General features: G+C 38.1%; 1 protein-coding gene and 1 pseudogene across 1 annotated transcript; both read right to left on the bottom strand.

The window, feature by feature from the left end:
- Window positions 1-2,171: 2,171 nt before the first annotated feature.
- Window positions 2,172-7,981, bottom strand: LOC127630796 (testis-specific Y-encoded-like protein 1). The gene is made up of 7 exons (XM_052108583.1): window positions 6,720-7,981; window positions 6,361-6,438; window positions 6,129-6,240; window positions 5,858-6,012; window positions 5,607-5,683; window positions 4,509-4,642; window positions 2,172-4,220 (listed from the first exon to the last, which is right to left on the bottom strand). Exons 1-7 carry the CDS (start codon window positions 7,584-7,586, stop codon window positions 4,048-4,050), a joined length of 1,596 nt encoding a protein of 531 aa, XP_051964543.1. The 5' UTR covers window positions 7,587-7,981; the 3' UTR covers window positions 2,172-4,047.
- A 506-nt stretch (window positions 7,982-8,487) lies between these two features.
- LOC127630565 (uncharacterized) lies at window positions 8,488-16,783 on the bottom strand (annotated as a pseudogene).
- Between the last annotated feature and the right edge of the window lie 2,106 nt (window positions 16,784-18,889).

Here is an 18,889-nt window from a genome sequence, read left to right as displayed (position 1 = left end):
TTGAGCAGTTGACGCCTGAGGCTGTAGCATTTAGCCTCCTCATTAGCGCGCCTGCCTCCCATGCTGGAGGCACCAGTTTGAATCCAGCTCGGAGCAGGTCGAGCAGGACTAGTTACATTAACATGATTTTAATGTGACAAAATCAGGGATCTACAAGTGTTTCAGTGTTTACCAGATTACAGGGTTTAACGCTAAAATGTCGTCATCATGACAACACAGTTTTAATATTGTCTAACTTTTTTACAGATATGTAAGTAAGCAGTTTTGTCAAACAAGAGTCGTGTTAGCATGTATAATGTTACATCTTGTGGCAAAATCTTTGAAACAGCATGTATTTCAGTGTTTATGAACTGGCCCAATCACTTCTGATGTAAGTATCTTACACTAAAAGTGAGTTTGCTTTTTATAAACAAGGGGAAGATTTTTTAGATAATCTATAATATAATATAATACCACAAATGCTCGACTGGGCCTAACTTGTATTAAACCCAGAACATTCCTTTAAATAACCCTAATCCTTTAACTGACCTTCTGTATTTATATCCCATTTATTCCTTGAATACTGATTATACAATATTCTACGATTTCACATCCAAACCACTTGAAAAGGTGGGAGAGTGGCTCATGCTCCCATCATTTATTTCCTTTAATCTGGATAAAGTGTGTTGCATCTCAGCTAAAAACAATAGTACAGCTCAATTCCCCACTGCATGCTTGGCTGCATGGCATTTTAAAACAGGGCAGGCCTTTGCTAGTGGAATATTTATAGCATTGCATTAAGCATGAAATCAAAGGTTTAAAGTGTACCATTGAAACATTGCCTCTCCTCTGTTGAGGCCTGCCCAATATATGCCTGGCCTGTGGCTTTTGGCAGAGCTGTGGTGTCTCCATACGAATATACGCCTCATTACACACTGACCTCTGTTATGTCAAGATCTAAGCTACTGTACACTACTGGTTACAAAGCAGCCAGTAGTGACCAGGGTAATGTAGAGTTTAGAATTCCATTACCTCATAGTTCACACATTTCCATATTTTACACTAAATATGTAATAATGACAAATAAAGTGACAATGCTGCAAAAATGACAAATTTAAATGATCTGAACCACGTGATCAAGCCCAGCTGTCCAAGCACAGGCATGTGAATGAAGATAAGAGCATTTGACAATGACATCACTCCACGCCACACAGTGAGGGTTTATCTCAATGCCGGTTGCAGCTCCACGGAACCCCATAACAACCAGGAGCTTGTTTTACTTCTTCAAATAGTCAAAACAAATTCTCTATGAAAAAACATTCGGAAAGCAAAATAGTCACCCACGGGTCTAAGCACAAGTTAAATAATTTAATAAGATTTCACTGTTTGTACTGGTCATTCAGATGAGAAACTGGACATTAATTTGGCCAAAATAGAAATAAATAAAAAGTGCCTTATTGTTTTAGCGTCTGATAATGTAATCTAAAAGATGTTCTTTGCTATACTGCCCCCTTGTGGTTGACATGAAAAGGTCTCAAATGTTAAGGACCCAAATTTTGCATAGGACACCAACTGGCGAACCAACAGTATGTTCATTGTTGAAATACTTAAAAATCAAACTTTGAAATCTATTAATATTCCTAATTTTCAACCCAATAATTCACCGCACAAATCACTTTGAGGTCGGTACAAATCATATCATAGTTGCGAATTAACCGGTTTTTGTTCAAGTATGCAGTGTAAAGTTTTACCTTTAGTTGTTTTGTTCATTGTTCATGCCACAGTACATGGCAACTGCCTAATTTAGATAGTTTAGATTTGCCTCTAGTATCAAATGGCAAGCTGGCGCCAAAATATCGTAGCTTTAGCTTGGATGCTAGAATTAGACGTCAACAAAACCTACATGTCTATGTGAAGCCTCCTCCCTTTTAAAAACTGTTTTTTTTCTAACTGTGTTAAGTTTATAGTTGGTTGCATTTTGTTATTTTCAATTAGCATAGTCAAATTAGGCCTATCCAACTCTATGCGACTCAGACAAGACCAGCGAACTATTTAAACAAACTCATCCATTCAGTGAGATTGTTAAAAGACCAACACTATTATCCTCTGTAATCGATAAAACTGTTAATTTAATATATTTCCAGGAGAAAGCTAAACAGATAAAGTACAAAAGGCTACACACAACATTATGATTGAAAAGCAAAACAAAAACTTTATTCCACGTGGAAAACAAAAAACAAACAAATACACAGTTTAAAAAAAAATGGTAGTCATCTATAAAATTTAGCACACAAAATATAGCTTTTCTTTTTGATATTGTAGGTCAAATCTACCCCGATAATTCAATAACAAATTACAACCCCATTTTAAAAGGGAAAATTCCTATGTACATATTACTGGCCTTGCTGAAAAACCAAATAGAATCCAGTCCTTATACAAGTCAATATCTTTTCACATATTTAAAACCAAACTTTTAAAAGCCAAAACTCCAAAATCAATGCATTAAATAATTTGCATTTTAAACAAGATTTTTTTTAAAACAAAGCAAACAAAAAACATCCTATGATAACATTTGATTTCCACACCGATTAACTGGTTAAGCCAATTAAGGAAGAATAGACCATTGCAAAAAAATTCAAAGCACTACAAGAAATACATGAAATGAAAGATGTAGTCAAAAGGAACTAATGTTTACATATTCACTAATATAACAACATTAGCTAAGCATTAAACAGAGCAAAACACATGCTGTCAACTTAAAAAAAAAAAAGATAGCCTTATGTAAAGCTATTACACGTTTGCTAATTTATATGTAAATACAATTGCTAATCATTACAGTTAATAAATATTAACATGTGCATGTGTGTTGACAGTGTGTAAATATCCAACTCATTTCCTATAAAATGACAAAAAGTAGTTTTAAGGATCACATGACACTGAGCATCATGACAGAGGTACTAACTATCAGGATTTTAGCCGTTTATGTAAACAAGTGAGAACGGTAAGATAACGGTACAATTATTTTCAAATTGTTCATCAATGCACAATAAACATTCATAACATGTTAGTATGTATTAAATACATGAACAAGACAACATGATTAATGAACAAACTTGAAAGAATGAAACTTAAAGGGAAAGGGCATCTAAAGAGAATAGCAAATAGGAGTTAACATCCCTGAGAAGTCTAGTTTTGGTTCAGAATGAAGTGCATTTGAGAATGTTTGGGATTTTGTCCCCCTTATTTATCACTTTAAAAAGTGAAGCTGCATCCTACAGCTCTAAACTGTCATCAAACACGTGTTGGTAGGAGTTTATGAACAATAACAAGTAGTTTCATAGCAAGGTAACATCCTGATGTTAGGATTAGTTTATATTAATTAGTAGAGGAAATCTCAAAAAGAACCTATTGCATAAACAACAAATAAGAAAGAATAAGTGCCATTAGAGCACAGAGTGAAAAATATAACTTGGCCCTAAAGCCTACATACAGAAACATTTCTCACTGGTAATGATTATGTAACTTCCTGGTATGAAAACTATACTCTGATGCTGTGTGCAGTTTAAATTCCATACCACAAAGTATATATATATATATATATATATATATAAATTGAATCAGGAATTCACACTCTACAACATCCCAAAATCTAGTTCTATTCTTAAATAGTGCAGTTTTAAACAGCAAGTGTTGTATGGGTGACACTCTATAATTGAGTTTTAGTAGCCCTCTCTGTGAAATTTGTTCATCCTGTTATAAATGCAATATAAACATGTTGAATAATTATGGAAACGACAAAAAAAAAAAAAAGGGGTTTTGGGGAGGAGTGAACACATAAACCTGTATATTCATTATCTTTGCTATAAAATACAAATCATGAAACATGAACAGTAATATCTACAATAAAGACATGGTTAAACCCTGATTGAGAAGCACTGCCAACCAGTTACTAATTGAAACAGAGTCTTAATTTATTTAGAACACAAATGTCAGTAAAATACAGACAGAAATAGATGATCTAAGAATGCTTTTCTGCATAAAAAGAAACTGTGACAACTCCACTAACTTCTAACTCTCATCTTCATCTTCCCCTTCATCTACATCAATATCTTCCTTTTCCTGTCCTTGCTCTCTGACGTCACAGCCAGTAGAGTCATGTGACACATCCACTTCCTCGATGTCTACTTCCTCCCTCTCCTCATAAGAAGATTCTCCCTCCTCTCTGTCATTTTCTTCTGACCCTGGGAGAGAAAGATGACATAAAGAATATACAGAGATCAAGCCATGATTATCTTGCCAGACATGGTCAAGGAATGAACAATATTGAAACAAGCCATTTTATTTTAATTCAAGTTTTTTTTTCACCATCTTTTCTTTTTTCCCCAGACTTTAAAACAGAACCTACTTCAGCAGCCACAAGTACAAGGTCTTTGTTGCTTAATTTGCAGTTTCTATTAAAACTTACTGCAAAACACTCTGCAGTATCAATATTGTCAGATATTTGTGGATGTGAACGGTCTTGTTGTTACCTCCAACTTGGTCATCATCCTCTTCCTCCTGTCCGTGGCTGAAGTTTTGGCTGTTTGATTCCTCTTGATCTTCATCTGAATCTGAGATGATCACACACTCGTCTCCATTATTGCTGCTCTGAAGTTTGGGAGCACTGTTGGCAATCAGTAAAACATTTTAGGAAAACCTAAAAAGTAATTTTGGAGGATCTGTACATAGCCTTTGTTTTAAAGTTGAATTTTTTCCTCATTAAATAAGCTTATATCCTAAAGACAAGAATTGTAATTTTGCAATACTAATATTGTGTAGCTCCCCCTCGTGACAACAGTGTCAACTCAGAAGCTATTCTTCTCACCACAATTTTACAGAGCATTTATCTGAGTTCCTGTAGACTTTGTCAGTTCGAAATAAGCTGTGTATTGCCAGATGGGCTGGTTAGAGTGTAACTGCTGATCTACTGGGATTTTCACACACAACAGTCTCTAGAATTTACTCAGAATGGTGCCAAAAACTAAAAACATCCAGTGAGAGGCAGTTCTGCAGATGGAAATGTCTTGTTGATGAGAGAGGTCAACAGAGAATGGCCAGACTGGTTCGAACTGACAAAGTCTACAGTAACTCAGATAACCGCTCTATACAATTGTGCCGAGAAGAATATCATGTGGGTTTGTGCTGTTTTGGTGGCACGATGGGGAGCTACACAATATTAGGCAGGTGGTTTTAATGTTGTGGCTGATCAGTGAATATGTAGGAAATCATGAGCACTCACATTAAAATAAAGACTCCAGTCATATCAGTAACCTTATAAAAGCTGTTTTTTCTACATGGAGAGGGTCCGCACATGGGGGCTGCCATGTCAGAATCACATGGCCAGCAAATACTACTCACATAATCTCAGTAACCGTGTGGTTATTTGACACTTTCATACACTGATTAAAGGAATCATGGCTGACTGAATACGAAATTTCTACAATGGCATCTAAAACTGAAAACTATTGATATTTAAATGATGCTGCATCCAAGCTGCAAGGTGTCAGCGCAAGTCCATAATGACACAAAGACAAAAGTCACTGAGTGCACCTTTAAGAAATAAACAGAGGTTGCAGACATTGGATTACCTGCCATTCTCTCGTGGCTCCCAGAGAGGAGTCAGATAGTACCTCAAAGGGTTTCTGTACAGGTCTTCCTTCAGGATCTACACTCACAAAGAGGGATGGAATCAACAGCTTGTTACTGTGTATATTTGTTTAAGAATTTACAGTGTTATCTTGTTCATACTGATTTGCAGTGCCATCCTACTCATATCTATTATATTCACTTTTTATTAGTACATTTATTTTTTTTACACTTGTATTCATAAGTCTTGTACCTGTGCTATCTCATCTCGTCCTGGATTGGTGTGGTCACTGAACCAATGGAAGAAGCTCTGATAGACTCCCTGTGATGTTCGGCGTGGTTCTCCACTTCCAACCAGATTCTGGCCTCTGTGCCACAAAATCGGGTTTGAGAAGGACACCGGAGACCCTGAGGTAAAAGAAAACACAATTGACACTTAAAACACCATACACAATTAACATTTCACAAAATTAGAAATCCTTGTGGAATTTGTTTCACATTCATGGAAAACATGGTCACCCCACCTTCTATTCCTAGATGGAGTTCCTTCATGATAACTTTGTTTTGAAAGAATGGATTTCGCCGGAAATGGAAGCTAATGCGGTAGCCAAGTTTGTTGTTCTTGAAAGACTCGATCTGTTTAAATGGCAAGCATGCCAAAATTGATCACTTGTTTCTGGAAAGCTTTAGGAAATAAAGCAAGAAAACCTAACAGCAATTCTGCAATAGTTTACTAGAAAAACAACAACATCCTACCTCTAAATTAATCATGTAGCTGAGAGCATCTTCATCAGTCTCGTCGATGTGTGCTGACAGATGTGGGTGATTCAGAAGCTGATTGCCACTCAGTTAAGTGAACTACATAACCAAAAGAAATGAAGGACAAAGAACATCTGCACTCCACAACCTTTCAGAAACCTTTGGACAAATAGAACAAATGAAAAGCCACATACTCCATGCCTAAATTGTCCACACACTGCTAGAATATTTCAAGCACAATCTTTAACAGACATCCATGTCGCCAGGCAAAACAAGAAGTAAAAGGAAGATGGTAAGCGTCTCATAAAAAATAAACATTTATATCGGATTTTATATTTCTGATTATGCTAGGATACAGCAGTGACCCAGAAGCCAGGGATAGCCTGAATGATGGCGCTGCGCTGGTCCAGGTGAGGGCGTCGCTGGCGGCTCAGTTTCATCTCCAGGCGTTGATGCAAACGTGCGTTTTTCTTCACCAGCGCATCCAGCCGCATCTGCACCTGTGCGAGCAGAGCGACGGACTGCCGCACCTCTGGGGCCATCTTCACAGACACGATAGCACACTCGCCGTCCTCATTCTCAGAGGCGGCCGACGAGCTAGCCGTGGAGGAAGACCCAGTAAGGGAGTCGTCGTCATCTTCCTCATCATCGTTCAAAAACATTGCCTGCTCCGGGTTTTCTCTGTCCTCGCAGTTCAGCAGTGATGAGGAGCTGTCCGCCGCGACTGCCTCTGTTGGCTGAGCCCTTCTCTCGCTCCCCTTGGTGTAACTGGGACGACTGGATTTATCCTTGGATTTCTCTCGGCTTACCTGGTTGGATGAACAGGGCATTTCTTTGCTGTCATCATCCCGGTCGCCACCGGTCAGACTGGCAAGCGCTTCTGCTGCGGCGATGGCTGCGGAATCAGACGGTTCCTCTCGACTGGAAGCGGAGGACTGGAACTCTCTCTTGCCTCCACCACCAGTATCCCCATAAGCCTGTCCTGCGCCTATTTGAAAGCGCACCCTCTCCGCCGCGGCTTCAGGAAGCTTCCCTCCATGTTCTGGCTCACCATTACCAACTTTCCCGGGTTCAGCACCCCCATCAGACTGTTTCTCTATCGGTTCCTCATCACTTACTTTCGTCTGCTTGGGCAGTGCGGAGTCACGCTCCTTACTCGGACTTGCATTTCTTTTCCTCTGGTTAATTTCGGACGGCTTGCTGCTCTCCAAGTCTGTGCTCATGTTACTGTTTGGGTGCAGCTAAATTAATAATATAAAAAAACGTGGATATTGCGTCTTAAAGTTATAATAAGGATGAGAGTTGTACGCCCCCGATTACATTACAACACTGCCGATTCCCAGTCTGCGCAACTTTGGGCCTAGATAAGGTACACACGCTGAATTAGTTCAAATGCGAGCTAACTCCAGCATATCGAACGTTTCCAATTGTATTTTGACTCGACATTCGTAAAGTTTGAGTATTTTGTCACAAGTCATTTGGCTCCTTTTTTAACAAAAATAAATAATGTCCAGTTCTGCTTGTTTACAGTTTGCCCTTCCGTTCGCCATTTATCTGAAGGTTTGCATAGAGCGAGAAAAACAATGCTGCGATTGGCTGAAATGGACCGCTCTAAAACCCCTCGACCAATCGAAGACGGCACACCGCAGTTTGTGGAGATGGAGTTCATGGAGTAGATTACCATTGCGTTGTATTTACGCATTGTGAAATATTCTGGCGGGTAACATGATGAATGGGAATTTACATTTAGGAGGGTTTCTGTTCATTCCTGAGTTTAGTTTTATATCAGAAATTATTTTTATATTCTTTAAATTGCGAATAAAATATTTTCATATACATTTGTTAAAAATAAAGATGTGTATTTTTGTTCAAAAGCATGGTTATCCATCTAAAATTAAATGGTATTATTTGTACAGCAGTAAACTATAAAAATATGATCAAAACATGCCTCTCATTGTATAAAGAACCATCAGTCTCAAAGAACTAAATTGCAACCATGTTGGCCCTTGACAGGATGACTTATCCCATCAGCTGCAATAACATGGGTGTCAAGAGTTCTGCTAAATGTTACATTGTTAGTCATTGAATATTGTTCGCAATCTCTTCACCAGATTCCATATGGGCTCACATCTGGTAAGATTCACCTTGTGGAGTCACTGGATACAGGTGAAAAGGTGCCATCGAGCCCATGTCCTGGTCCCTGGAGAAAAAGTGGTGTAATGCCGCTATTAATCTCTGATAAGCAAACGGTGTACATTCTATTTACTAGTCCACACAAGGCTGAGGTGTCTTCCATTTCCCATGTAAAGCAAACTATGTTAGACCAACCGACAACCCAATCAATAACACTCTCCCTGGGTCCCTAAAAGTTGAAATACTGTTGGATGAGGAGTTACTTGCATAGCCCAGGAAATAAACTGTAACAAATATTACTGCGATATTTTACATTAAAGATTTTTTTAATTCCTTGTATTTGTATACAGAGAACGTCCATGTTCGGAAAATGCTACTCTTACTGTTGTTGTAGTATATAGGATGTATAATTAATAAACGTGAACAGGAATATTCCACCATGCAATGTACTCTTAGTGGAAATGGACTTAATCTTCCATTTCAAGTGTGATGGATGAACAGAAGAATGAGAACTGCAATCTCTCTTCCCTGAATTATATATTCAGGTTGTTTTTTTTTTTGTTTTTTTTTTCAAATAAACACGAAATGGGAATAAAATGCAAAATAACCATATATATATATATGTGTGTGTAGTAGTAAGGTTATATGCATATATTGTATACTGCACAGTGTTCATGTAGCATTCCATTCTGAACATAGCTAATGCAACCAACTATCCACTAACAGTGCAAGGAACTCTGGAAAAAAAGTATTACATTTTGTTTTTTAAATATATACGTAGATTTTTGCATCACACTTTTAATTAATTTATTTAAACTAATGGTCATTTTATGTCAGCACAACTAATAAACCTTTGTTTTCTAGTTGTTCATGCAACTTTATTATACACAAATGTATTAGTTTAAGCAACTTCATTTACTTGATGTAGGCTATGTCACACATAAAATTTAGCAAACAATAGCAAGTTGATTTAATTAACATTTATGCAGCAGTTTCTGCCAATTCACATGGCAATTACTAAGGTCAGGCATTACATTTGATTTCCTAAAAAGGTATGAATAAAGCTGCACTTCAGCTATGCATTTTCACATGCGCAGTTGAAGAAAAGAAATATAAGGGATTGAACATGTTTACCATTTATGGAACTTTAATCACCCTAATGGTGACTTTACACGAAATAGATTTTTACTGTAAAACATAATCAATAATACTAAAAATAGTTAGAAATCACTGTGAATCCTTAATAACAACTAATTAAATGCCCACATAAGTTCCTTTTGACCAAACAAACATGCTTAAATTACTCAAGCACAAGTGCTTTTGGGTATTCCCCACAACCTCAGTTCTGTACTTGAGTGTTCATTTTATGGATTTACAAGCTAAATAAGTTTTTGTGTAGAATATATAAATGAGATTAAGAAAATCTAAATGTGTTATAAATATGTAAATTTCTTTACATATTCAGATTCTACCCACCCTAGCAACCAGGCCAATTGGTTGCATAGGAAACCTGATTGGATTCACTCAGCATGCCCTGGATTCAAACTTGAATATGTAAATTTCTGAGTAGAAGTTATTTATTTTTAAATGTTATGGTTGAGCCACCAATCATTTTTTTCCTGTGTTGTAGGTAAACAAATCTAGATGTAGTAACAAAGAGTGTTTACCTGTGCAACTTTTGTCCTTTCTTTGTGAGAAATTCCTATTCATCCACTGTCCAAATGGAACCTTTCATTCCTTCAACACGCACAAAGGCTTTATGAAGACTGAGGTTATTCCGAACAGCATTCTGCAGACAAACAAAATATATACACTCACCTAAAGGATCATCAGGAACACCATATTAATACTGTGTTTGACCCCCTTTCGCCTTCAGAACTGCCTTAATTCTACGTGGCATTGATTCAACAAGGTGCTGAAAGCATTCTTTAAAAATGTTGGCCCATATTGATAGGATAGCATCTTGCAGTTGATGGAGATTTGTGGGATGCACATCCAGGGCACGAAGCTCCCGTTCCACCACATCCCAAAGATGCTCTATTGGGTTGAGATCTGGTGACTGTGGGGGCCATTTTAGTACAGTGAACTCATTGTCATGTTCAAGAAACCATTTTGAAATGATTCGAGCTTTGTGACATGGTGCATTATCCTGCTGGAAGTAGCCATCAGAGGATGGGTACATGGTGGCCATAAAGGGATGGACATGGTCAGAAACAATGCTCAGGTAGGCCGTGGCATTTAAACGATGCCCAATTGGCACTAAGGGGCCTAAAGTGTGCCAAGAAAACATCCCCCACACCATTACACCACCACCACCAGCCTGCACAGTGGCAACAAGGCATGATGGATCCATGTTCTCATTCTGTTTACGCCAAATTCTGACTCTACCATCTGAATGTCTCAACAGAAATCGAGACTCATCAGACCAGGCAACATTGTTCCAGTCTTCAACTGTCCAATTTTGGTGAGCTCTTGCAAATTGTAGCCTCTTTTTCCTATTTGTAGTGGAGATGAGTGGTACCCGGTGGGGTCTTCTGCTGTTGTAGCCCATCCGCCTCAAGGTTGTGCGTGTTGTGGCTTCACAAATGCTTTGCTGCATACCTCGGTTGTAACGAGTGGTTATTTCAGGCAAAGTTGCTCTTCTATCAGCTTGAATCAGTCGGCCCATTCTCCTCTGACCTCTAGCATCAACAAGGCATTTTCAGCCCACAGGACTGCCGCGATACTGGATGTTTTTCTCTTTTCACACCATTCTTTGTAAACCCTAGAAATGGTTGATGCGTGAAAATCCCAGTAACTGAGCAGATTGTGAAATACTCAGACCGGCCCGTCTGGCACCAACAACCATGCCACGCTCAAAATTGCTTAAATCACCTTTCTTTCCCATTCTGACATTCAGTTTGGAGTTCAGGAGATTGTCTTGACCAGGACCACACCCCTAAATGCATTGAAGCAACTGCCATGTGATTGGTTGATTAGATAATTGCATTAATGAGAAATTGAACAGGTGTTCCTAATAATCCTTTAGGTGAGTGTATATTTTTTAAATCACTTACTTGAAGAGAAATGCATATTACATTTTAAATCGAGTTACAAGTAATCCGAGATGCATGTAGTCTACCCCGACATAATTTCATGGCGAGGTCATCACTGTCGTTCTGTCAGTGATATGAATGTGAAAGTTGACTTGAAGCTAGTGGCTTTCAGGATTGGCTTGTTTGTGGTCAGTGGTTCATGTATTGACATAAAATGTACATGTTGATTGAACATCAGTACTGTGTGTCATATCTTCCATGTGGCCGTGTTGTGACAGAAGTAGAAGAACATGTGGGTAAACCAGTGATAGATTTGGAGTCAGCAGTTTCTCTGGAGACACCAGGATCGCCTGCATACAACAGACAACATTTGTTTGACTGGCAAGTAATGAAAAATGGATATACAGGAAGTGTAATTCACCCATTTTATCATGGAGGCATAAGTGAAAGGTGGCCTGATGGTTGTGTACTTGTAATGCTCAAAACTGGTGATAATCCCTATGGAGTGATACAGAAAAGAAAAAAATCACTTTAAAGACCTTTTGAAATGGCTTAACGAGAACAGTTCCCTTACGATTACAGTTCACTCGACATTGCGTCAAGCTGACGCATATGGGGAAATTCCTTTTTTGACAACCTAGTTGAAACCCTTCTACAGTAACTACAATTCTAAGATTGGCCATGTTGTTTAAGCCCTGCCCTTTTAGGCGTGAAGCTCTCCGGTATGTAACACAATTTTTCAGAATTGTCTTCCTTTAAGACAGCGATTCATCACTCGTCTTAGAAGCCCTCTACATTTGTCACCATCAAAATACATGAGTCAGCGGATGGAACATTCTCCGCTCCCCTGGCCAATCTTAGAATTGAAGTTATTGTAGAAGGGTTTTAACTAGGTCGTCGGAATAGGAATTTCCCCATATGCGTCAGCTTGACACAATGTCTCGTTCCCTTCATCTCTGGGAACAGAGGTGCATACTAACTGAGATATTTTCTATCCTCTGTTGTAGGGAATAAAAACGTTTCAAGGAGCGAAAACAAAAAAACGAAAATGAATGAAATTCCAAACATGACCAAAAACTGGTGATTTTAATTTGTTCTGGAGTAAAAACTTTATTTTTAAATGCTGTTATCCGGTAAAAAAAATTCAGATCACACATTTATTTGCCTAATTGTAATTGGTATTTCACCCACCACAGTATTGTAATTTTTAAAAGAATGCTATTAACCTCTTTTTTATTTTGTTCTTCTGTCCTTTTGGAAAGGAGTCTGCAGAATTTCTGAACCGGAATGGGAAAATACAGTTTTTCCTCAGAACAAACCGAAATTAAAAACATTTAGTTTTTAGTTCCTGCTCTGTTGACACATTTCCAGTTGAAACTGAGTTTCTGAACTGAAAAATTTGGATGCACATGTGAGTGCAAGATATTTTTGGTCTATCAATATTTTTGTCAGTTTTCCAGGAAAAGACTTTACATTTTAAATGTGTATATCTGCTAAAGTTTATTTTGTCCACTTTTGAAAGTACACTAGATGGACTCAAAACTACCAGACATGGGCTAAAAAAGCAACCAACAACATTTTTGTTTCCATGGGGTATTTAAGAACATGGTTACATTGTAATACAAACCAACAGTTCCGATATGATGTGTGTGGTGTTTCTCAGTCAAATAGGTTTCAATGTAGATTTGAATAGTCCCATTTTGAAAGTAATGGTCACAAATGAGTTTTACAGGTGTTTTTGGGTGCTGAATGACCTGGTATAACTTGAGAGGTAGAGATCTGCCAGTATCCTTGTGTTAACGCTTCAGCTGCCACTCTCTCTTTGTCATAGAGACCATTAAGATTTTGACATGCTGCAGGAGTCTAGACAGATGTCCTGTCACCTCCAGAACATTATCACCCTGAGATCAGAAAATTACATGAACATACAAAGTATGCCTTTTTTTTATTTCATTTTTATTCCGGGCAGAAAACATCATTTGGTCTTTATCAGGTTCTAAAAGTAAGCAAATCCAACATCTGACGATCGAAGCATATAGGCACAATTCATGACATTTATGCACGACTCATTTATGTTTGGCCACAGCACTTCAGTGGGGCCGAGGTCAGGATTTTGATTTGGCCATTCTAACCTTCTAACACTTTTTTCCTGTATTGTAGATTTGCTGAGGACCATTGTCCTTTTACATGACCCAGTTTTTTTAATCCAGCTTTAGCTCCCAAACAGATGGCCTCACATTTGTCTCAAGAAAACAGTAGTATACAGACTAATTCATAGCATTATACATTCTCACTTTAGTGAACGAGTTTGCTGGTATACCCACTTATGAGAAGATTGCCAGTTGTCTTGAATTATCTTAATTTGTAAATAATTCCTCTAATGATTTCAAATGGAAATTGCCTTTAACCCTCCCAAGACTAATGCATCACAACTGCATCTTCTTTGAGATTTTTTTAATCGAGGTTGAATGTTCCTTCTAATCAACCCAACAGCTGCATTTGTTTTATAGCGGTTGTTATATACTTCTCAAGCAGCAAGTTTGTCCTTAATTTTTGTCACCTGGTAAATGTTTGCATTTTGAATTACATTTGGTTATACAAGTTTAAAAAGGTTTCATTTTGTGTCATAGTCAACTAACAGTAACATTAAAACAAAGAATATAATGAAGGCTCATAAACATTCATCCATTTATAATGCAGTTCTCATAACTTTCATAACTTCAGACAGCTGTGTTTTATATATTTATTCTGTATATATATATGTATCAGTGATATAATGTATATGATACTGTAACAAGGTTCTTAAGATGGGCAAGGATGAGGTGGTAACCAGCTGAACAGTCAACGTAAAACTTTAATAACAAACTGAACTCAAATATAACATAAACTGCAAAACAAACAAAGACACACACACACACACACACAGCTTTGTACGTCTCTCTCTCACTCTCCCGAATTGGTGTTTCAGCCCCCACATCTCTCTCCAGCAGATTGTAAATTCAGGCGTGCGTCATCATGGCCCAGCGACTCCCCCCTCCTCGTCATTCTCCTCCACCCCCAGATTCAGGCCAGGGAGACCTCTGGCCTGACTTAATCCCCCCTCCCTTCCAGTTGTTGCCCTTTCAGCCATCCTTCCTCTGGCTGGCCATCCCCACCTCCTGGAAAAATGAGAGAGATGAAGGGAGGGAGAGGGAAGAGAGAAAGAGCGAGTGGGAGAGACAGAACAAGAGTGAGAGAGAGGAGAGAGGGAGGAGAGAGAAAAAGTGGCTTGCTGGTCCCCGGACATGCTGTCGCCTGGTCATCGGCCAGCTAGGTAGTGGTCCTCCACCACGCCGGGCGATGGCACTGGACCTCACCCCCTGGTGGACGGCAGCAAGCTCTTCTTCCTCCTGGCAGATGTCAATGGCTCCTCCGCTTCCTAGCGGATGGCAGCAAGCTCCCCCGTCCCCTGGTGGATGGCAGTGGCTCCTCCGTCTCCTGGCAGATGGCGGCGAGCTCCTCTGTCTTCTGGTGAACCGCTCCAGTACCACCGCACCATATCTCCTCTGCGTCGCAATACTGTTTTTCAGAATTGGGGTTTGTAGGACAGCTTAATTTACTGAAAGAATCAGCACTATACACAGCATATGTGAACACTGTTCATTGTGTTTTGAGCATTAGGGTTTCATACCTGATTCTCCATATGTTGTACCTTGTCTTTTTGCATCCTCAGCTGGGCTACACTTCTGTACCCAAGAACATGCTCAGTAGACAAATGTCTAGATTATAGGATAAACAGAAAGACATTCAGATATCAGTTTAATGATGGAATTATTTTAGTTAATTAATTTTAAATATGATTTATTTTATTGCTCACCTTAAGAAATGTGCATATTCCTTGAACGCTTCCCAGCTCCTTGAGCACCCTGGCCATCTGCATTGTTCTTTAACAAGCCCTCTGGAACATGCCTAAAGAAAAAACATATAGACAGCTTCATTCAGCACAACAGAGACCATATGTGCATTATTTATTATTTTGCCTAATTGTTTGATTGTTTGTTTGTAATTTCACACTAGATACTCACTTTCCAGTATGCTGCTTGGCTAAGGACTTAACATGGAGGCCCTGAGCCTGTTTTTGGATTGGACAGTGTAAAGTGGGGCAAGATCTGACAGATGACTTTCAGGCTCTGTCTTACAAACAGAATGCACAACCCAGTCATGCACTCCAGACTGAGAGGCCACAGCTGAGAAGCATCAGGAAGGGTATGTGGATTAATAATATTCTGTTCTGTTTTTGCATTACAGAATTCTGTTCAGTTGCAATGATTTTCCTAAGTGAAAGGCTGTCTGTTAGAGTCAACAGTACCTTGTGGGAAAGGCTGGTTGCCTTTGCACAGTACTGATGGCCTGGGCTGTCGAAAATGAAGGGATAATTCTTCATGTTTTACCAAAAACTTTTAAGTAGATTTGTCATACAACCTAGATTTTACTATATGGAAGAGAACGCTTTTACAATTGGTTAGTACCTGCTGTTGTAGAGTGATATTTTGAATGTGAAATGAGCCAGTACTTCTTAGATCACTCTCCAATGCAAATACCTTTGAAATCACAATCACAGAGGGAAAATGCAATTTTATAGTGAGACTAAAAATAAAGGAATTTGAAGCTCAACCAAAACTGAAACCCAGGGTTTTTTAATGTCTAACCAAGCATATGGAATGCTGTTATTTCTTTTTTATGTCCATGGGAAACAATCTCATCATCTCAGAAAGCACTGCATTCTTCAGTAAAGCTAAAACTACATTTACTTGAGCTGTAAAGGTTTCTAAATGCTAATGCAGGCTACTTTTAAGCTGGAGAAACGTTTCATTATGTGTTACCAACATCATTCTTGTGGTTGGAGTTTGCAGAACTGAGCTCCTTTATAAACAGTGCTTTACATATAGTTTTGCTCCATCCATGTTCCAACAGGATTGACTTTTTAGCTGCTAATGACATGAGTTAAATGACTGGATGTAACTTTGCACAGACAAGGTTGGTAAGTGATTCTATCCTGCCAATTGAAAGAGAACATGTGAAATTGAATTAGTGAAAGTATTTATTAGTAATGTTTTACATGTATTTATAGGTACTATGTTCTTGCCTACTAGGCTTCCATTGTAAGTGTACCACTGTAAATGCATTTCCTATTGATAATGTGAAATTATGGTATTTGGTAATCGTCAGCAAGACACAAATGTATATTTCTATTCTGTTACCTTAGAAACCATGGGCTTAGAAGAGGTCAGAGGTAAACTGCTTCCTTTGGGCCATTTTGAAGAATTCCTTGAGGTCAAAGCTTACATATCAATAATAACATTAGCACTGAGAGTGTCATGAATCAGCTCTCCAAGCACATACCTACACTTTCCTGTGTAATACATTAACATTTTCCCAAAGTTTAAAAAATATATATATAACTATACGTTTGTTGATGCAAAATCAAAACTGCACAAAATCTTCAGTCAGAAAAATCTAGTGGTGGGCCCCTCGTACTTTAAAAACGCTTGTTTTCATTTTCTTTTGTAGAACTTAGTCTCCAACTTATGAAATAAACAATCTGTTGAACAAGTTAATTTCAAGTGAGCAACTTGAACTTGGTGTGATAAAGAAGGAGATTAAGGCAGATGTAGGAAATCAGAGGAGAGCTTTGTTTTGAGGATGCTGGATGTAACACAAATGCATTTGAACTGTGCTATAAACACCTTGTAGGCTGAGAATTTGAAAATTATTTATTGCACATGTTTGTAGCATGTTTCTATGCTGTCAAGAGCATATTATTGTCCTGCAAGGCCCCGGGGAACTTGCCTTATTGGAGGCACCCCCTTGTTGCAGTTGCAAGATTTAAGGTCCAAATAACAAGTAATCTTTATTGCAAATATTATAAATACATTTGCATATTTGAGAAATAATGCTGGCATTACAAGAATGAGCACTTCATTTGTTTAATATATTGCGAGACAGACCAGACCACAATGTACCAGGACTAGTGTTGTACTAGGCAGGGGTAAAAAGTAACAAATTACAAATACTCAAGTTACTGTAATTAACTACTGTCCCCCAAGAATTGTGCTTTTTTTAAGTAGATTATAATGTTGTACTTTTACTTGAGTATATTTTAAGTGCTGTAACTGTACTTTACTGCTATTTTCCCACTGTCTGTGTTCGCTACTTCCCTGTCCTGATTCTATTTTTATCTATAACATGATTGGCTAGAGAGAGTCTCGTGACTCCCGCCAAATCAAATCACATGTAAAAAAACTTGAACAGCAGCTGCAGATCTGGTGCCAACTGTGGAGGATGTGGAGGATACCTCAAGCACAGTTTACTTCTGAACACCACAGCTGCAGATGAAAAGGCTTTTCGCAGTGAAAAAGGCCAGTTGCATGATTGTGTCATGTGAGTTGCTAAAGCCAGATATTAGCATTAATCCTGCCTCTATTTTGAAGAAACATATCGAGGTACATTTCATATTTCTGCTTAGATTCTGTGTGTCTATAACGTAGCATGTAGTTTAACTATATATCACTGAGATTATTGGGCTGCTGTGAGAGATTAATGCAATGTTGTCAATAGTGCTGGGCAATAAAATGATCTAGATGTTTATCAGAAAAAAGAGAGATGTCCTCGATCAAACCTTTGAGAAATGATCTATGTTTGCGTGTTTGATTGACAGATGGCTAATGTTTGAGCGCTAATGCAGTTACGTGCCTAAATGATCAAATACACTTTATAATTCCACCATTGCCCATCTTGATGAGGATTTAATTTAAATGCAGTAGTTTATGTCTAAAGTGACATAATTTAAACAGTGGGACAAAAAGCATATTTGCATCAAAATGTTGGATTTGAAGTGTACATGTAACCGAATAGAGCACAGTCTAGTCATATAAAGGCTATTAATCAAACAACATTAACAAGGAACCAAAAAAAACCACTCACTACTTTTGGCTGAATCACTTGAGTAGCTTTAAATGTATTAATGTAATAGAATAAAACACTAACTCCTCTATTGTGCAGGACAAGACATGCCAAATGATCCTACTTATTAATAATTTTTTTTGCATTCCTTGCATTGTTTGAAAATGTTTTATGCACAACAATAACTCTCTGTCAGCATTAAGGAAAATTTAGACCCTACACATAAACTAATTTTAATGTAATCGTTTCATACATTACAATTTAAAATGGTGATCAGTGTATTGAAAAATTAAAGTGTATTTTTAATCTTTTCATTTCTGTTATCATGTCACCCTTTTATTTTTTGGAATCAGATTCATGTAGTGTTTATCATAGATAAGTGATGTATTTTAAAAGTTGGCATACAGTGTTCATTA

The sequence above is a fragment of the Xyrauchen texanus genome, chromosome 37 (genome assembly GCF_025860055.1).
Source record: "Xyrauchen texanus isolate HMW12.3.18 chromosome 37, RBS_HiC_50CHRs, whole genome shotgun sequence".
Lineage (NCBI taxonomy): Eukaryota > Metazoa > Chordata > Actinopteri > Cypriniformes > Catostomidae > Xyrauchen > Xyrauchen texanus.
This window is presented reverse-complemented; position numbering and strand designations above follow the sequence as displayed.

Bases quoted from the DNA above. Each gene is read 5' to 3' on its own strand.
- LOC127630796 (XM_052108583.1), bottom strand. From the start codon at position 7,586: ATGAGCACAGACTTGGAGAGCAGCAAGCCGTCCGAAATTAACCAGAGG. The intron at 4,643-5,606 runs GTAATCCAATGT...GATTGCCAACAG, and splicing joins GAGCCACGAGAGAATGGCAG to TGCTCCCAAACTTCAGAGCA. The intron at 4,221-4,508 runs GTAACAACAAGA...TTTCTCTCCCAG, and splicing joins GGATGATGACCAAGTTGGAG to GGTCAGAAGAAAATGACAGA.